Here is a 14756-nt window from a genome sequence, read left to right as displayed (position 1 = left end):
CTGTTCAGTGCTCGCTGCTCAACCACCCGCTGAGGGCCAACAGCACCACTGCAGGGAGCAGCAACTTGGGAACCACCCCAGCAGAAGACTGAGGAGGAACAAAATACAACACCTGTAATCATTATCACAGCACTGGTGTGCCCGGGAACTGGAAACATCCTTTTTTGTAGCGTCTGCAGTCTTCAGTGCTCTGAACTACTCTCAGCAAAACAAGCCGCTAATCTCACACAGTATAGGCAAGGCCTTGAAGGGCAGTCAGAGCCACGTGGGACTGACCAGCAGGTATGTTTTTCAGAAGGCAGAGTTTCAATGTCATCTGGTGCACAACTACAGTCATTTTTGAATCGATCCTCCTCTCCATTCGCCACAAATTCAGAGCACAGACATTCAAGGAAAACACTACATGCTATGAAAGGAATGCTACTTTAAAAAAAAAAGCATCTTTCAAGTATCTTTAAACCTACAGAGCCTCAAATCTCTCACAAACCTACACTTAGAAAATAGCAACAATTCATTAATAAAGAGCTGGCTTTAATGCTGCCTGTGATATTACAGAATTAACTTGTGTTAACAACAAAAATCTGACTGCAACATTTATGTGTAACTGCTGAAAACTTAGAATTACTAAGTCACACTTTCATCTAACTATTGAAGTTCTTTCATGTAAGTCTCAAGTTTATCATTGACTAATTACATTCATTTCTATTTAGAATGGGACAAAAAAAAGGTATGTTTAACAGAAATCACATTGTGAATGTAACACTTTATCACTTACTTTGTTTCAGCAGTAGTACTCAGACACTAACACTTAAGGAGCTGCTAAAAACATCAACTTAGCCATTGACATAACCACAAGTACCTTCTTTCCATCCCTTGAAGCCATCGGGACACCAGCGTCACATTGTTCCAAGGAGGTTAAAGCTGGATGTCACTTCCTGACACTCAGAGAGCACCGAGGCCAAAACAACTGGCAATCTGAGCAGCATCCACGAGCGATTGTCTGGGGCTGCCTCTTGCTACCAACCAGCTCCAGGGGTACATGGCAAGGGCAGTTGTGTACCTTCCACACTGGAGTCAGGACCTTAGAGGTCCCACTCCCTAAGGCTGTTCATGAACACAGACGTGCAAAGCAAGCAATTTTATCAACTCTAGACGTGCAGTCTGGTAATATAAGGGCTTCTCTCATAATTTAGCTCCACATGCAGTTTTAACACTGCTTCTCACATGAAAGCAAGTTGTTACAGAAAGCTGCTTTTATTTGCATCGACACTTGACAATGAACTTTTCTCCATATATGCTTTAAAGGATCAACCATAACTATTCGAGTCGATGTACTGTTCCTCATACCTACAGAAATTCAAAATATGCTAGGACTTCCTATTTTTTTTCCAAGAGCCTATTCTCAAGGAAGAGGGCATATTTACTACCTAATTTATGCTGAAAGATAAGGAGCATCAACTGCTTGGCAAAATGAAGAACCCCTTCCCCCCCAAATCCTCCATTTAAGCATTCCATTCAAGTCAATGTTTCCAACACCAATGGCTGTTTGTATTGATTTGCGCTTTTTTTTCAGATAAGCATTTAAATATCTTTAGTCCACAGAGAAAAATTAAGAATCAGAAAATAAAAGCTTTCCAAAACAAACCTGCAGTTTTAGCAAGTCCAAAGGAACAGGCACACAAGTATATTCCACAGCACATGCCGTGTCTAACCCAAGCACTAAAAACCCTGGATCCACGACCAAGAGGATCCCGATGTGAAATCAAAGACAGTAACACAGAACTGTGTCTCTAATTCCAGACACCTGTAGTTTAATTACATTTCACAACAAGGCAGGCATTGTTGTGATTCATTTGAAAAACAGTTACCACCATTTCTGGCAGATCAACACTAATATCTTAAATCAATTCTGTGAACAATGAAGCCACGTTTTCCTTTTCAGTAATTTTATTCTAATGTGAAACATGAAAAAACAAGCACCCGAATAACTCCAATATAGTATGAAACTTTAATAAAAGTTGCTTAAAAAACAAAGAGCAAAATTTTAAAAATAAACTGAAAGACTTGACTCCTAATCACACATCTTTCTGACATCAGCAAGAGTACTTTCAGACTTTTGGGGAAAAAAAAAAAGAAACAAAGATCTGCTGTTGAAACATTACTCCCAAAGACTGTTGAAACGCATAACATGGAGCTTCAGAGACAGACAGTTTTATTAACAGGAGGCTTAATTTTAAACAGTATATACAAATCACATGACTTTTCAGAAGTTGGGACCACCTAGTAATCTGTCAAAAGAAAATTATGCTAATGAATTACAGAAGCATCTGTGTAATGCAACCGCCTCTTTATTGAAGTACACCTTTATACAATCCTTCCACAGATTCCTTACTGGGAAATCCTCTCGGGATGCAGCGCTGCACAGGTTTGCAAATCTGTCCTACACACCACATGAATAAAACTGTTGCCACTTGCACCTCTCAATTTTGCCTGCCCATACACTTCAGTGTTCCATGATATGCAACACCAAAAGGCACTGTTTTTCTTTGTCAAAAAAAAAAACCAAAACAGTTTAAACTTTACTATGTTTAAGTACAATGATTTGCAGGGAATAGCAGGATTTTTTCCAGGCAATACCCAAGTCTTAAAATTTATCATAAGCCAAGCAAGGATGAACCAAAGAAATTCTACTTTTTACTTGAATAATTACTCCCTTTCCATTTCTCTGTTTTTCCATGGAAGGCTTCACTGCACAACAAAGAAAATGGCAACTCTTTACAGACTTTGAATACAACAGCACAACTTTATTGCAAAAATATATAGTAAACTCAGTATTTTCAAGTTTTGGAGAAAAATAAATTTTATCTCTGAATTCACCCACAGCAGTAATTCACAACAGAGTTGCTGAAGATAAAAGTTTCCTTCATTATAACCTAATTGAAAACTTTATCTGGACTCCAATCTTCAACTAATAATCACCACTTTGGTTCTCTTAACAGAGACTCTATGTTAGGAGTTCAAGAGACACATGAGAAATACAACATCAATATCCAACTAGTGTCAAAGATCCCTTCCCAACTGATTCGTATGATCCTAACAAATCAAGCTACTTAAACAATAATGATTATTTTCAACTTGAAATCTTTTAAGCGTACTATAAAACTCATATGATTTATGTTTGAGGTTAGCTATACTTGTGGCAAAAGTCTTATTCTGCACAGTTATAATTGCAATATATAAATAACTAAAGGTTATACCACAAAGAACAGCTTGAATTTTACAGAACGATTCTGCTCATACTCATAGGAATTAGTTTGGTAGACACATCAGCAAAGGGCATAATTCAACTGTTCATACAGTGAAAATCTTGGAAAAAATAAAGATACATAGACAAAACAATTAATCTGTGTACACTGAGAATTCAGTTGCAGAATAAAATCAGGACTTTAAACAAAGCTTTGACCTGTAAACAAAGCAAATTCAGCCAGCTTTTAACCAAATCTAGAAATAGCTATCTATTTTACAATGGCTTACAAGAGCACCCACTGAAGAGCTTCACTGACTTCACCTATTTCCCTTATCCAAAACTATGTCAAACCCATCCCGGGTTCCAATGAGCACTGTGTCCAGGAGAGTTCACCAAACTTCTATGTTGAATAAGAATCTGTCCAGCTTCTCCACATATTTGCATGAGGAAAATCCACTGCACATCTCTCCTCACAGTGTTTGTCATGTCATGGCTAACCCAGTGCTCTGTCTTATCAAAACCAATCTGTTGTACAATTTAAACAATCCACAGGTTCTATCCTGGAAAAACTATAAAAACCAATCCAGATGCATTTATCACAGCACTATGAATATCTATTCTACAACTACTTCAGATGAACAGCTACCCTAAAACAAGTTTTACTTTTCTGGAGCCTATAGGTCTGTCATTTAAATCAACAACAGCTGCCATAGCTTCATCACGAGACTCAAATGCAACCATTGCTTCTCCAGTGGGCATGCCCTTCTCATTGTATTTTAAGCATACTGAACCAGGGATCACTTGGTAACCATAAAAAAAATCCAAAATTTCATCAACCGAAACCGTAAAGGGCATATTCTGCACTTTGATGACAGTTGGCCCTGGCTTCCCAGAGCCTGTTCCAAAACCTGGGGGTCCACTAATATGTATGTTTCCTGGTCCGGGTCCAAACCCTGGAGGTCCACCTAAATGTCCAAGACCACCAGCAATTCCTGGAGGACCAGCACCAAAGGCAGGGGGCCCACTTAAATTGCCAGGACCATTACCAAACGCCTGAGGACCCCCTGCAAAACCTGCCGGCCCACTCAAATTAGCAGGACCACCTGCAAAAGCTGGCACCTCGATACTTGCACCAGGTAAACTACTAGCTGCAACTGCAGGTATTCCTGGTCTAGAATCAGGAAAGCCACCTATTCCGGGAGGTGGCAGAGGGGGACCGAATGTGCCAGACCCGCTGAAGTTACCGGGGAAGTTGAAGGGAGGACCATTGTTTGCTTCCTTAGCATTTCCCCCCAGGAAGGCATGCTCATCCCCACCAGGGCCCGGCGCTCCCGGCACAGCCGCGTTTCCTTGGATCGGGATTTTCAGGATCTTTTTCCCTTGAGATGGTGGGTTTCTCTCAATATCTCTCATTTCTTCTACAGTTATCAAACGCAAATTAACATCTCTTCCATTCAGTTTTTTACGATGCAAACGCTCTGCCTTACGAGCGTCATCTTCAGCTTTAAACTGAACCAGTGCTTGTCCTAAACCTTGCCCATTATTATCAACAAGAATTTGTACAGAGTTTTCTTCTACTGCCAGTCCCTCTAGAAACTGAAGGATTTCCATTTTTGTTATGTTGTATGGAATATTAGATATATGTGCACACAATTTTGGCAGGCCTGGTTCTCCCTCAGCATTCATCAGGATCTCTCTCTGGTCATAGCTGAAGTTCTGCAATCGTTTACGAATCATATCTATCTTTTCTAACATTGCCTTTTTAGTAATTGGATGAACCTGAATAAAGCGATTCCCTATGTACTGCTTATGATGACACAAAGCCGCTTTATAATCAGCTTCATTCCTGAACTCAACAAACCCCTCTCCAATTGCCTTCCCATTGGGTCCATAAGCTATATAAATGCTGTCTTCAACTATATCCAGCTTTTTAAAAAAATCTATCACATGTTTGTTCTCTGATTCAAAGGGGAGACCTTTCAAATAAACACAGAAACCATGCTCGTGGGGAGATCTCGACCGTGACCTTTTCTGCCCACTGGGAGATTTGGACCTAGGATGAGCCTGGGGAGGAGGATGTGGCTGCCCAGAGGGACCCATGGTTTGCTTGAAAGTTATGTGGCCTCCAGCAGCCACCCACTGTCTCTCTGTTGCAGGACTAACTTCAACATAGCGCTGAATCATCAGCATTCTGTTTCGCTTCAGTGCTTCAAATGTATCTTGAGGAGAAAAAAACTTAACTAGTCCATTTCCATTATTTCGACCTACATGATCCTTCAGCATATGGATTGCATCCACACGGAGCCCAAGGAAAAAGTCTTTCACATCAGATTCTGTTGCAGAAAAGGGCATTCCATGAACGCTGACATACAAATCATCAGGATTGATTGGAATTGGCTTGACACTACCTTGAGAATTCATCTGGATAGGATTTACAGGATTCATGGGACCAATAAACAATGGATTCAAGCCGCTGTTCATATTCACTGCTGCTCCAGACCCATTCATTCCAGTGGGTAAGGGTGCTACAGGTGGAGGATTCATAGGAGGCATTCCTGATATGGGAGGCAGAGGTGTCATTGGAGGTACAGGGGGCACGGGGGGAATCGGAGGAACTGGAGGAACAGGAGGCAGTGTGGGTACAGGAGGTGGAACAGGTATGGGGGGAATAGAAGGCATTGGTGGCAAAGATGGCATAGCTGGGATAGGAGGGATTGGTGGAGGAGGTACTGTGTTCATTGGGGATGCTGTGCTAGGTATAGTTGAGCTAAATGTTGGACTACCAAAGGTACTCCCAAGATTTGGAGGTGCACTTCCCATACTGGCAGTAGAAAACGTGGATATGTTTTTATTGCTCTCGTGCACTGTAGTGGAAGCAGTTACTATACTAGGAGAAGGATTATTAAAGTTAGGTACAGTAGTAGGTAAGTTAACCCTGCCACTCATTCCAGAACTAGGTGGTGGTCCCGACCTGCTCGCGTTTGCTGGTGGCATATCTAGATTGGCGGTTTCGAAACGCCTACGACTGAGTTCTATCATGTTCTGCATTTCAGTTTTACTGCTCAGCAACAGCGTTACTTTTGACCCTTTAATGGTACCACCTGTGCGCATCATACCAAGCCTTGCATCTTCATCAGTGGCAAAAACGATGAAAGCCTCACCCAGTTCACCCCCTACAATATGCACGCCCCCATCGGGAATGGTCAATCCAGAGAAGAAGTGGCGAATGTCCATGGTCCCCGCCACAATCGGGAGACCTTGCAAGCGGATGACCACAGCCATGCTGCGCTGAAACCACACACACCTGCAGATGAGAAAAGGCAACGGCCATGTCAGACTACTGTTCGTGACACCATGCAAGCACCTACACACACCAGCTACTGCATTTGGTTAGACACACCTCGTAACATCTTGTAAAGATTAAGCATGTTTATATTCCAAGTTTCTTATTCGTGTTTGTTTACTTCATACAGGCTGAAGTATTAAACATTTACAACACAATCAGTATACATTTTGTATTAGAGATTCCAAAATAGTCGTTATACTAAGACCCAAAAGCGTCAGTTAAAAAAAAAAAACAAAAACAAAAAACCAAAACAACAAACTAACTAAGGAATATCAAAAATCAGAACTATTATATCGGTAGTTCAATACTTAACAGAATGTAAGCAAAATGAGTATTTTAGCCAAGCTAACAAAATTAATTTGCTATACACTGATATGGTATCCACTGTACCTGACAAAGTGACAGCAAAATTCTGCACAGCTATGGGAAAGAAACAGCTCCCTTTCATTTGGGGAGGGATTTTATCTCCTGCCAAGTGAAAACAACTAGAAATGTAAGATCAGGTTGGTTATGAACAAAATCCCAATATGGACAACTAGCAACAGTGAGACATACAAGACATCCTGACTGTATCCTATGGACCTGATGTTTGATTCCTAGCAAAGGAAAAGGGTCCAGGGGACCTGTAGCTTGCTAACTGTTATAAACTAGCCCCAGCCATTTTGTGACTATAAACACCTCACCTAAATTAGATTAAATCTATGCATATCCTAAATAGATATTTGGCCTTTACAGCTTCCAAAAACAAGGTCTAATTTTTTCAGTAGTTGCAGACAGAATTCTGTCTAGCACATGACACCTTCTGTCTCAGGCACAAGAAAATGACTTTTACCTCTGCAGCTGACGTTAGTGGAAGCTTAAGATCAATGCGTAACAGCAAGATCTGGACAGTTACCTTGTACAAATTCTACAGAAGCCTGAGGTCATATCAGAAGTTGAAGACAAACAGGATACTAGATAATTGTCACTTATTCTAGACAAACATTCAGTGCAGGCTGAAAGCATCATATTTATATTAGCAGAGTTCACCAGTTCAGAAGTCTCTCAGCCTAAACCGTCAGCAGTAGCACCTTGTTTCACCTGAGCCACTTGGTCCCTGAAACTTCTCGACAAGTACAAGCCAGTTCAGTATCTCACAGAAGATCTCCAAGGCTCCCATTAGTCACACAGGAATGGTGTTAGCTAAGCACTTGAAATCAAGGACGAACCAGACCATAGAATCACAGAACTGTTTAAGTTGGAAAAGACCTTTAAAGATCAAGTCCAACCAGATGTCCAATTGCAACACCACAAGGCCATGCATCAAAGACTCCTGGTCATTACCAAAGCTCTGACCAACTCCAATCAGTAACTATCTCCCAGTAACTCACGTTCAGCTAAGCATCATATCCCAGCACACAGTCCAATCCTAAGTCAGCTCCATTTGCCTGCCCAGCTCTTCCAATCGCTTCAGAGTAGCCATGTCTTGAATGACTAAGTAAAGCCACAATTTAACCAGGCAACGCTGAAGTCAGCACTTAATGAAAACAAGAGTAACAATTCTTCTACAGAGTGAAGAAGCAGTTCTTCTGTTTGCATGATGGAACTTCAGATTACTAAATTGGGTCCTTCAGTATTTTATTTTGTTGACCAATAAACCAGAGCTAACCCCTTCAACATACTAATGAATTCAAGCCACATTCTGGGGTATTCCACGGCATTGCCCCCAACTGGCTGACAGCAGAGAAGTGTCAAGGACCTTTCTCCCTCAAGGAAACAGCAAACAAGCCCGTTCACACCAAATCAGCTCTGCTGCTCTGGCCGCTGTGCATGAACATCCAATTCCTTACTGCACCATCTTGAGAGAGAGACTGGAACTCACAATACAAACATTTAAAGAAACAAAAAAACCCACTGCTAAGAAAACCTCTATTCCCCCAAGGGAAGACAGCAACAGAAAGGGCCATATCCACTAAGCCTCAGGGTTAATTCTTTTGAAAGCAACTTGCCCATCTCCACGGTCAGGTAACAGAAGCAACATCTTTGCCTTTATCTTTTATAGTGGCAGCTACATTTAACTTTGAAAATAAAATTCATTGCCCAATCATTTTCCAACAACAAAAGAACTGGCCCATGTGAAAAAAACCACAAGAGGTCAAAATAAGGACTATCTATGCTACGTAAACATCTAAGAAAGCATCTAAGACTTTTTGCACTGTTTTAAAAAGCAGCGTTTTACAGGGATTCTGTAGTTTTACTTTAAATTTGCCACAATTGATGGCATTCTCCAAAACTAAAGTTAAAATGAAATTATGCTTCCTTTACAGAAGCCACACCAAAGGGCACGGTAAGCCCAAGCTTTATTTGTTGTGCTACGGGATGGCTTTTGAATTAGATGATTCTGAGGCAAGCAAGCAATATAAAAGCATCCCTGGTTTTGCACCTACACTTTTGACACTGAAATACTACCAAGTGCAAATCGTGCTAAGAGGTTTACATTTTTTCTATTACCTATTATATACAGAAATTAGTTAGAAATTTTTATGTATTGGTAGTTAAGACATTTGAAGTTTCTTCTATTAAATGGGAGACTACTTTTAGTTATTTCCTTACTAATGCAAAAGGGAGGACAATCTGGTATGGCCATTGGTTGAACAAGGGCAACTTGGGGAGGTGTGTGTACTCAGGTCTGCTGGTTTAGAACACCTTATATTCTTTATCAGAACTGACACCTGCTGGATAACTACATTTACAAATGATTTCATGAACTCAGCCCAGAAGACAAATTAACAGATAAAGTCACAAAAGAGTTCAAGTAGTCTGGGATAATGCAAGAGTTTCATTTCTGCACTAAATTCAAAATGCTAAGAGAGTCCTTGAAGTTTTGCTACCAAGTACTCTATTCAGGTCCACTAAATCACTATTGACAAAAAAATTCAAAGAGTTGCTTAGGGATATGGTCACTAAAAAAAACTGGCTGCAATGACTTCAGTGCATTTAGTTCCATGTAGAACATTCAGCAAAAGCTTGCTATTAAGCAAGAGCTGACAGTATCACGGTCTGAATAAAAAGAATTTTAAGGACTTGACTCATCAAGTATTTTTGGCAAAGGAATATTCTGTCAACACGTAACTGCTTCAATTTTCTCAGGATTTCAGTGCTTAAACAGAGTAGTAGTGTTGCTTCTGTGACCTAAAGAAAAATCTCAAGGACCAAAAGGGCCAAGTTTTACATTTCTAAACACAAACAGATTTTTTCCAAAATGCACTTAGGAGGCAATAACACACTCAGTCAAATTTTCCAAGTAATGAAAATGCAAAGCCTGTTCAAATATTCCACTGCTCACTTGCAAAGACCAACACCTGCAGAGGCAACATCAACTTCAGACACAGCACGGGCCCGTCCAGCGGGCACTGAAGGCTTTCTGCTGGGCTGTCAGAGGTGTCCTCAGGCTGCCTGCTTTCCTCCTGGTGCAAAAAGGGACTTGGAGGCAAAAGGGGGTTTTGTTGTCGGTTTGTGTGTTTGATATATTCCTGGAAGCACAAAATCCTAGAGGTACACTATGGACGTTCCATCCCCATTAGCAAGTTGAAATCAAAAATGGAGAATAACAGGCTGACAGTCAACCTGATTCAACTTATCTGATGAGCCTTAACAGCATGCTTATGTCTTTAGAAATGTTGATGTTACAAAGTGTGGCAAAAAAGTGTAGAAGATGACAATACTACTTCTTCCATCTATGTGCTAGTTGGTAAAATAACAAGAATTTGGGTCATATGCATAAATTCATAAGCATGCCAGACCAGTGTTTTAAGATGTATGAATTTTTCAATGGAAAAGCTGGGAATATTCATCCCAGTCCCCAGGGAGCATTAAAGTACAATACCCACATGGTACAAATACACACAAACATCTTTGGCAATTCTTGGATGAAGACTAAGAACTGCAGTAACTCTGGTACTGGAGGAGGAATTTTAAGTAGGAGACTGTCTAGCAGAAGTTAAAACTGCAGACTACAGTTTTGTCTTTTTTAGGCTAAAATCAACCTGTTAGATTAATACAGTCATCTCTGAGCCAATTTGAAACTATTCAAGCCCTTTAAATGCTGCAAAACCTAATTAGAACCAATTGATGTTCACTTCTACACTCCAGTAGTTACAAACATGCAGACCTGTGGCCTGCAGCAAAGTAACTGCATTTTCCAACAGTGCAAAATAACTGAGAGAGTGTTCCAGACTACCACATGCTGATGAAACAACAGAAACATCAGTTTGGCGGAAAATTCTGTTTACAAGAAAAACACTGCCAAAACCACCATCAAAGAGTAAGTCAAAGTAAAGAGACAAGCTACAGACCCAAGTCTTTTGATATAAATTCAGATTCCAAAAGCTTCGGGTATTTCTTAGGATATACTCAATAGGCATATAAAGAAGTCTTCAATTCAAAGGCTCTTACCTGCAAAGACAGATGTTTTTTTCTTAACAAGTAGCAGAAGCCAAGCCAATCCTGTGGGCAACCAATTAAAACCAACTTTTAGACTGCAATAAAGAATAAATGGAGGCAAAAATCAATGCAGGCAACACAACAGCAGTAACAGTCCACAAAGAACTGTATATATAGAAAGTTCAAACCTGCGACCACCACAAGGCACTCCAACATACAAGAACCACAAGGGTGCATTTTCTGTACCTTCTCCCTATGTGACTTGTTGGCAATTGCATTGTAGAGCTTTTTTATGATTTCAAGACATAAGCATGTCTTCCACAAAGAATATAAAAAGAACCAGAAAGCATTCAAAGAGTCTTTCAAATTTTCCCATGACCAACAGGTAAACAAATCTCTCTTTCAAAGGCAAAGAATGAGAATTAATACTTGAAAACCCTAAATTTTAACAAACCCTTTCTCCATCAGTAATGATATTCCTTCCTCCAACTGTGCATCTTCTTACTCAAACAAAGCAACATAAGCTGTACCTCAGAAAACCTCCCTGGAGTTGCAGGTGAAGAATTCTTTGAGAGTCACACAAGCTGATGAAACTAAGTGACATTTCACAGCCATCTCTAGGCAGTCCCCTCCACAGAGCACACAGGAAGAACTCCCACAAGATACTGTATCTTCAGTTGTAATCTGCCATTTCATTAACCAAACCCTGATCAAATGCCCATTTTTTCATCCCTGGATAACAATTATCTTTCCAGGATTACAACTCAACAAAAAAGCCCAACATTTTAAGTGGCAACATATGTATTTTGTATTTAAAGATGGGATGGAACACCTTTGCTATTTCACTGCTTGGCAGACCACCTCACACTAAAATGGCGATTCTTTGGAAAACCGTCCAGGAATGACTCTCACTAGGAACAGACAACTCCCTCCTCCTCACAAAGCCAAAAGAGCCGGTTTCAGTTGTTAAACATAGTTACCAAAGCAAACTTGGAGCAAGAAGTACTAACAAACCCTCCACAAACTCCCTAACAGAGGGAATTCAAACAAACACAGATATTCACACATCTTCCACGACATCAGTAACAGACTTACAAGTGAGAAAGGTACAACTACACTCTACAGACTTATATTAAAATGGCAAGTGTATTTAGGAAAATAAGACTTCTTTTTTTTATTAGACCTTTAAGAGAAACATGCAATCCTATATTAGAAGGATTCAACTATACACTTTCATCTATAACAGTGTCAAGTTCACAAAGAGAGAGAACTGTAATCACCTGAAAAACAGTTTCATGCAAAAACACACCTGCTTCGGGAAGCAGATAAACCTCTCATGCACAAAGAACTTTCCATTTGGAAGAAAAACCCAAATCATTGGATGTATTTCCAGTACAGCAACCACGTTGTTGCACATGTTACTCTTCTCAACACTGAAAACAAGCTGAAGATTTGCAGTGGACCAAGACAACATGAACAAGATCAGACGGCATTCCCAAAAGGTGCAAAACTCCACTCCACTTAACCTCTCCACCAAACACCACCGACTTTTCTTTGCAAGTCTCAAATGTCTCAACTTTAAAGCAAACCATCCATGACTCCTGTAGGTAAAAACACCCTTTCCAATGAACCGAATGCGCACGAGCACATTACCTGGGCCAGCACCGGCTGTGCAAAGGTGTCCCCACACAGCGTGGACACCCCACAACGCCCTGTCAGCTGCACAAGAACCAGCACCCACCGCACACAAAATCACCGATGAAACAACCTTAACAGGAGTCCACCGAGGAAACAACCGGCCGATTTTTTTGCCTAACCCCATCAGATCAAGGTGGGGAAACAAATTACTAAGAATAATAGGTAAGTTTAAGAGTAAGTAAAACCAGAGCCACGAGGCTCTTTTTTCGAAAGAAAACTCACACTGGGACCCACTTGAACGCTACTTTGGGCTTTTCTTTTGGGAAGGGCGGGCTTAGGTTGTTTTTTCTTTGGGATTGTTTTTTTTTCTTTTGTTGGTTGCTTGGCTGCTGTTTGTCTTCGCTGTTTTTATTTTACAGAGCTGATTTTCACTAGCAGAAGAGAGCGCTCCGTTAACAGTGCGGCAACTTCGCTGGCGCTTACAGGGCAACCCGGACGGGCGGAGGAAGCGCCGCGGGCACCGGGGACCTTCCTCCCGATGTCTGCCTCGCCTGAACCCCCGGGACCGGGCGAAGGGCCCCGGGACGGCCCGGGGGCACGAGGGCGCGGCCCTCCCGCGTCGGGGAGCAGCGTCGGGAGCCCTCCGATGCCCGCTCGGCCGACACAGCCCCACGGCCGGCCCGGCCGGCACGCGCAAGGTCACTCGGGCGCCCCGCGCCGGGCCCGGCTTCGCCGCAAGACTTCATCCCGCGCAGCTCCGCCGGCGGCCGACCGGCAGTGGGGCAGGCGGGCGGGGGCCGGCCGGGCCGGGGCTCAGCCGAGCCCAGTGGGCGGCCTCAGCCGGGCCGCGGCCAAGCGGGAGCGGCCCGCTCGGGCCAGGGCCCGCGGTCGGGAGGAGGGCCTCCGGCCCGGCCGGCCGGCCAGCCTTTGTGCGCGGGGACGCCGCCGTCGGCCTCCCTCTCCGCGGCTCCCGCCGCAACCGGGCCGCAGCGCGGGCTAGGGCAGGCAGCCCGGTCCGGCTCGCCGGGCGCCGCGCGCTCTTACCGAGGGAAAAACGGAAAAAAAAAAAAAAAAAAAAAAATTCTGTACGGGAAAAAAAGGGTTAGAAGGCGCCGCCCGCCGGCAGCGCGCCGAGCCCGCGCACAGGCACGCAGCGCACAAAATGGCGCCGCGATGCGCGCTGGGGGCGGGCCTCGTGCGCGGGACGGCGCGTGCGCGGGGCGGGGGCGGAGCCTCAGAGCCCTCAGGAGGAGCCGCCGGGCGGGAGCGGAACAGGAACAGACACGGACCCTCCGGAACCGCAACAACCCCCGATCCGCCGGCGCGTCGTGTGCGGATTAGTGACAGTGAGTGGTGCTGCTGCCGAGGGAAAGCGGACTTGAAGAGAGCACTGAGCTTCAAGAGAGCAGAACCCTGAGAGCGGCTCACTTCTTCACTTAGGAGCAAGTTGCAGGATTAAAATGAAAGATTCCCCTGGGCCGATGCCCCGTGTTGTGTTTTTCCTTGGCCTGACTGAACTCAGCCCCGATAACCAGGCCGTGCCCTGAGCTGAGGGACCCCGGGCGCTCCAGCACTGAGGACACGGGCACGGCAGCACCGGCCATTCCCGATGGAAAAACCCCCTGTGGAGTCCTCTGTAAGAAACGGACACTAATAAACCACTGCCTCCCTTTGTAGCAGATTTGGGGGCTCAACAAGTCTGTTAACTTTGTCGTTTTTCACCTCTCAACAGCAAGCAGGGCCGGACTGTGATGGGTGTGCTCTCCCAAGGCAGAGGGGTCCGGCCTGGGGCTGCTCAGCACCACGATAACCCCCTGCTCCAGCATTTGTTTCCCTGTATATTCCCTCTTTCTACTCCCAAATTCTACTTTACCACCCTCATCCCCTCCCAAGAAACAGCCCACACTCACTTATGTCCTCCCCATTATCCCCAGTTTTACAGATTTTGTATTCTATTTGGTATTTATGGTGATAGTGAGGGGTGGCAGAAGCACCTGCAGCTCAGGGCAGCTCCCCTGCAGCAGGGAGAAGGTTTGGGTAACAAAAGGGCAATGCTGGAAGGTCCCAGGTCAGAAGGAAACTAGGACTTTTCAGCTTTTGGGG

At 43.4% G+C, this 14756-nt stretch overlaps 2 protein-coding genes across 5 annotated transcripts in view; both read right to left on the bottom strand.

The window, feature by feature from the left end:
- Positions 1 to 11142, bottom strand: part of CPNE1 (copine 1) — a 41569-nt gene extending 30427 nt beyond the window's left edge. For 2 of the 3 annotated variants that reach the window (XR_003916458.1, XM_029965920.1), the window contains exon 1: positions 6409 to 6516. The gene's annotated coding sequence lies outside the window, so the exon portion shown is untranslated. Of the gene's footprint in view, positions 1 to 6408; positions 6517 to 11027 lie in introns of those variants that run through there. The other variant, XM_029965921.1, reaches the window with a different exon arrangement.
- RBM12 (RNA binding motif protein 12) lies at positions 1930 to 13110 on the bottom strand. 2 transcript variants are annotated; one of them, XM_008934456.3, is made up of 3 exons: positions 12669 to 13110; positions 11028 to 11110; positions 1930 to 6551 (listed from the first exon to the last, which is right to left on the bottom strand). In XM_008934456.3, exon 3 carries the CDS (start codon positions 6527 to 6529, stop codon positions 3890 to 3892), a length of 2640 nt encoding a protein of 879 aa, XP_008932704.2. In that variant the 5' UTR covers positions 6530 to 6551; positions 11028 to 11110; positions 12669 to 13110; the 3' UTR covers positions 1930 to 3889. The 2 variants fall into 2 exon arrangements, with proteins under 2 accessions (XP_008932704.2, XP_017923342.1); XM_018067853.2 differs by lacking the exons at positions 11028 to 11110; positions 12669 to 13110 and adding an exon at positions 6984 to 8447.
- Positions 13111 to 14756: the final 1646 nt, after the last annotated feature.

This window comes from Manacus vitellinus, unplaced genomic scaffold, assembly GCF_001715985.3.
Source record: "Manacus vitellinus isolate BGI_N305 unplaced genomic scaffold, ASM171598v3 scaffold_124_pilon, whole genome shotgun sequence".
Taxonomy (NCBI): domain Eukaryota; kingdom Metazoa; phylum Chordata; class Aves; order Passeriformes; family Pipridae; genus Manacus; species Manacus vitellinus.
The sequence above is the reverse complement of the archived record's forward strand: the minus strand, read 5'-3'. Positions and strand labels throughout refer to the sequence as shown.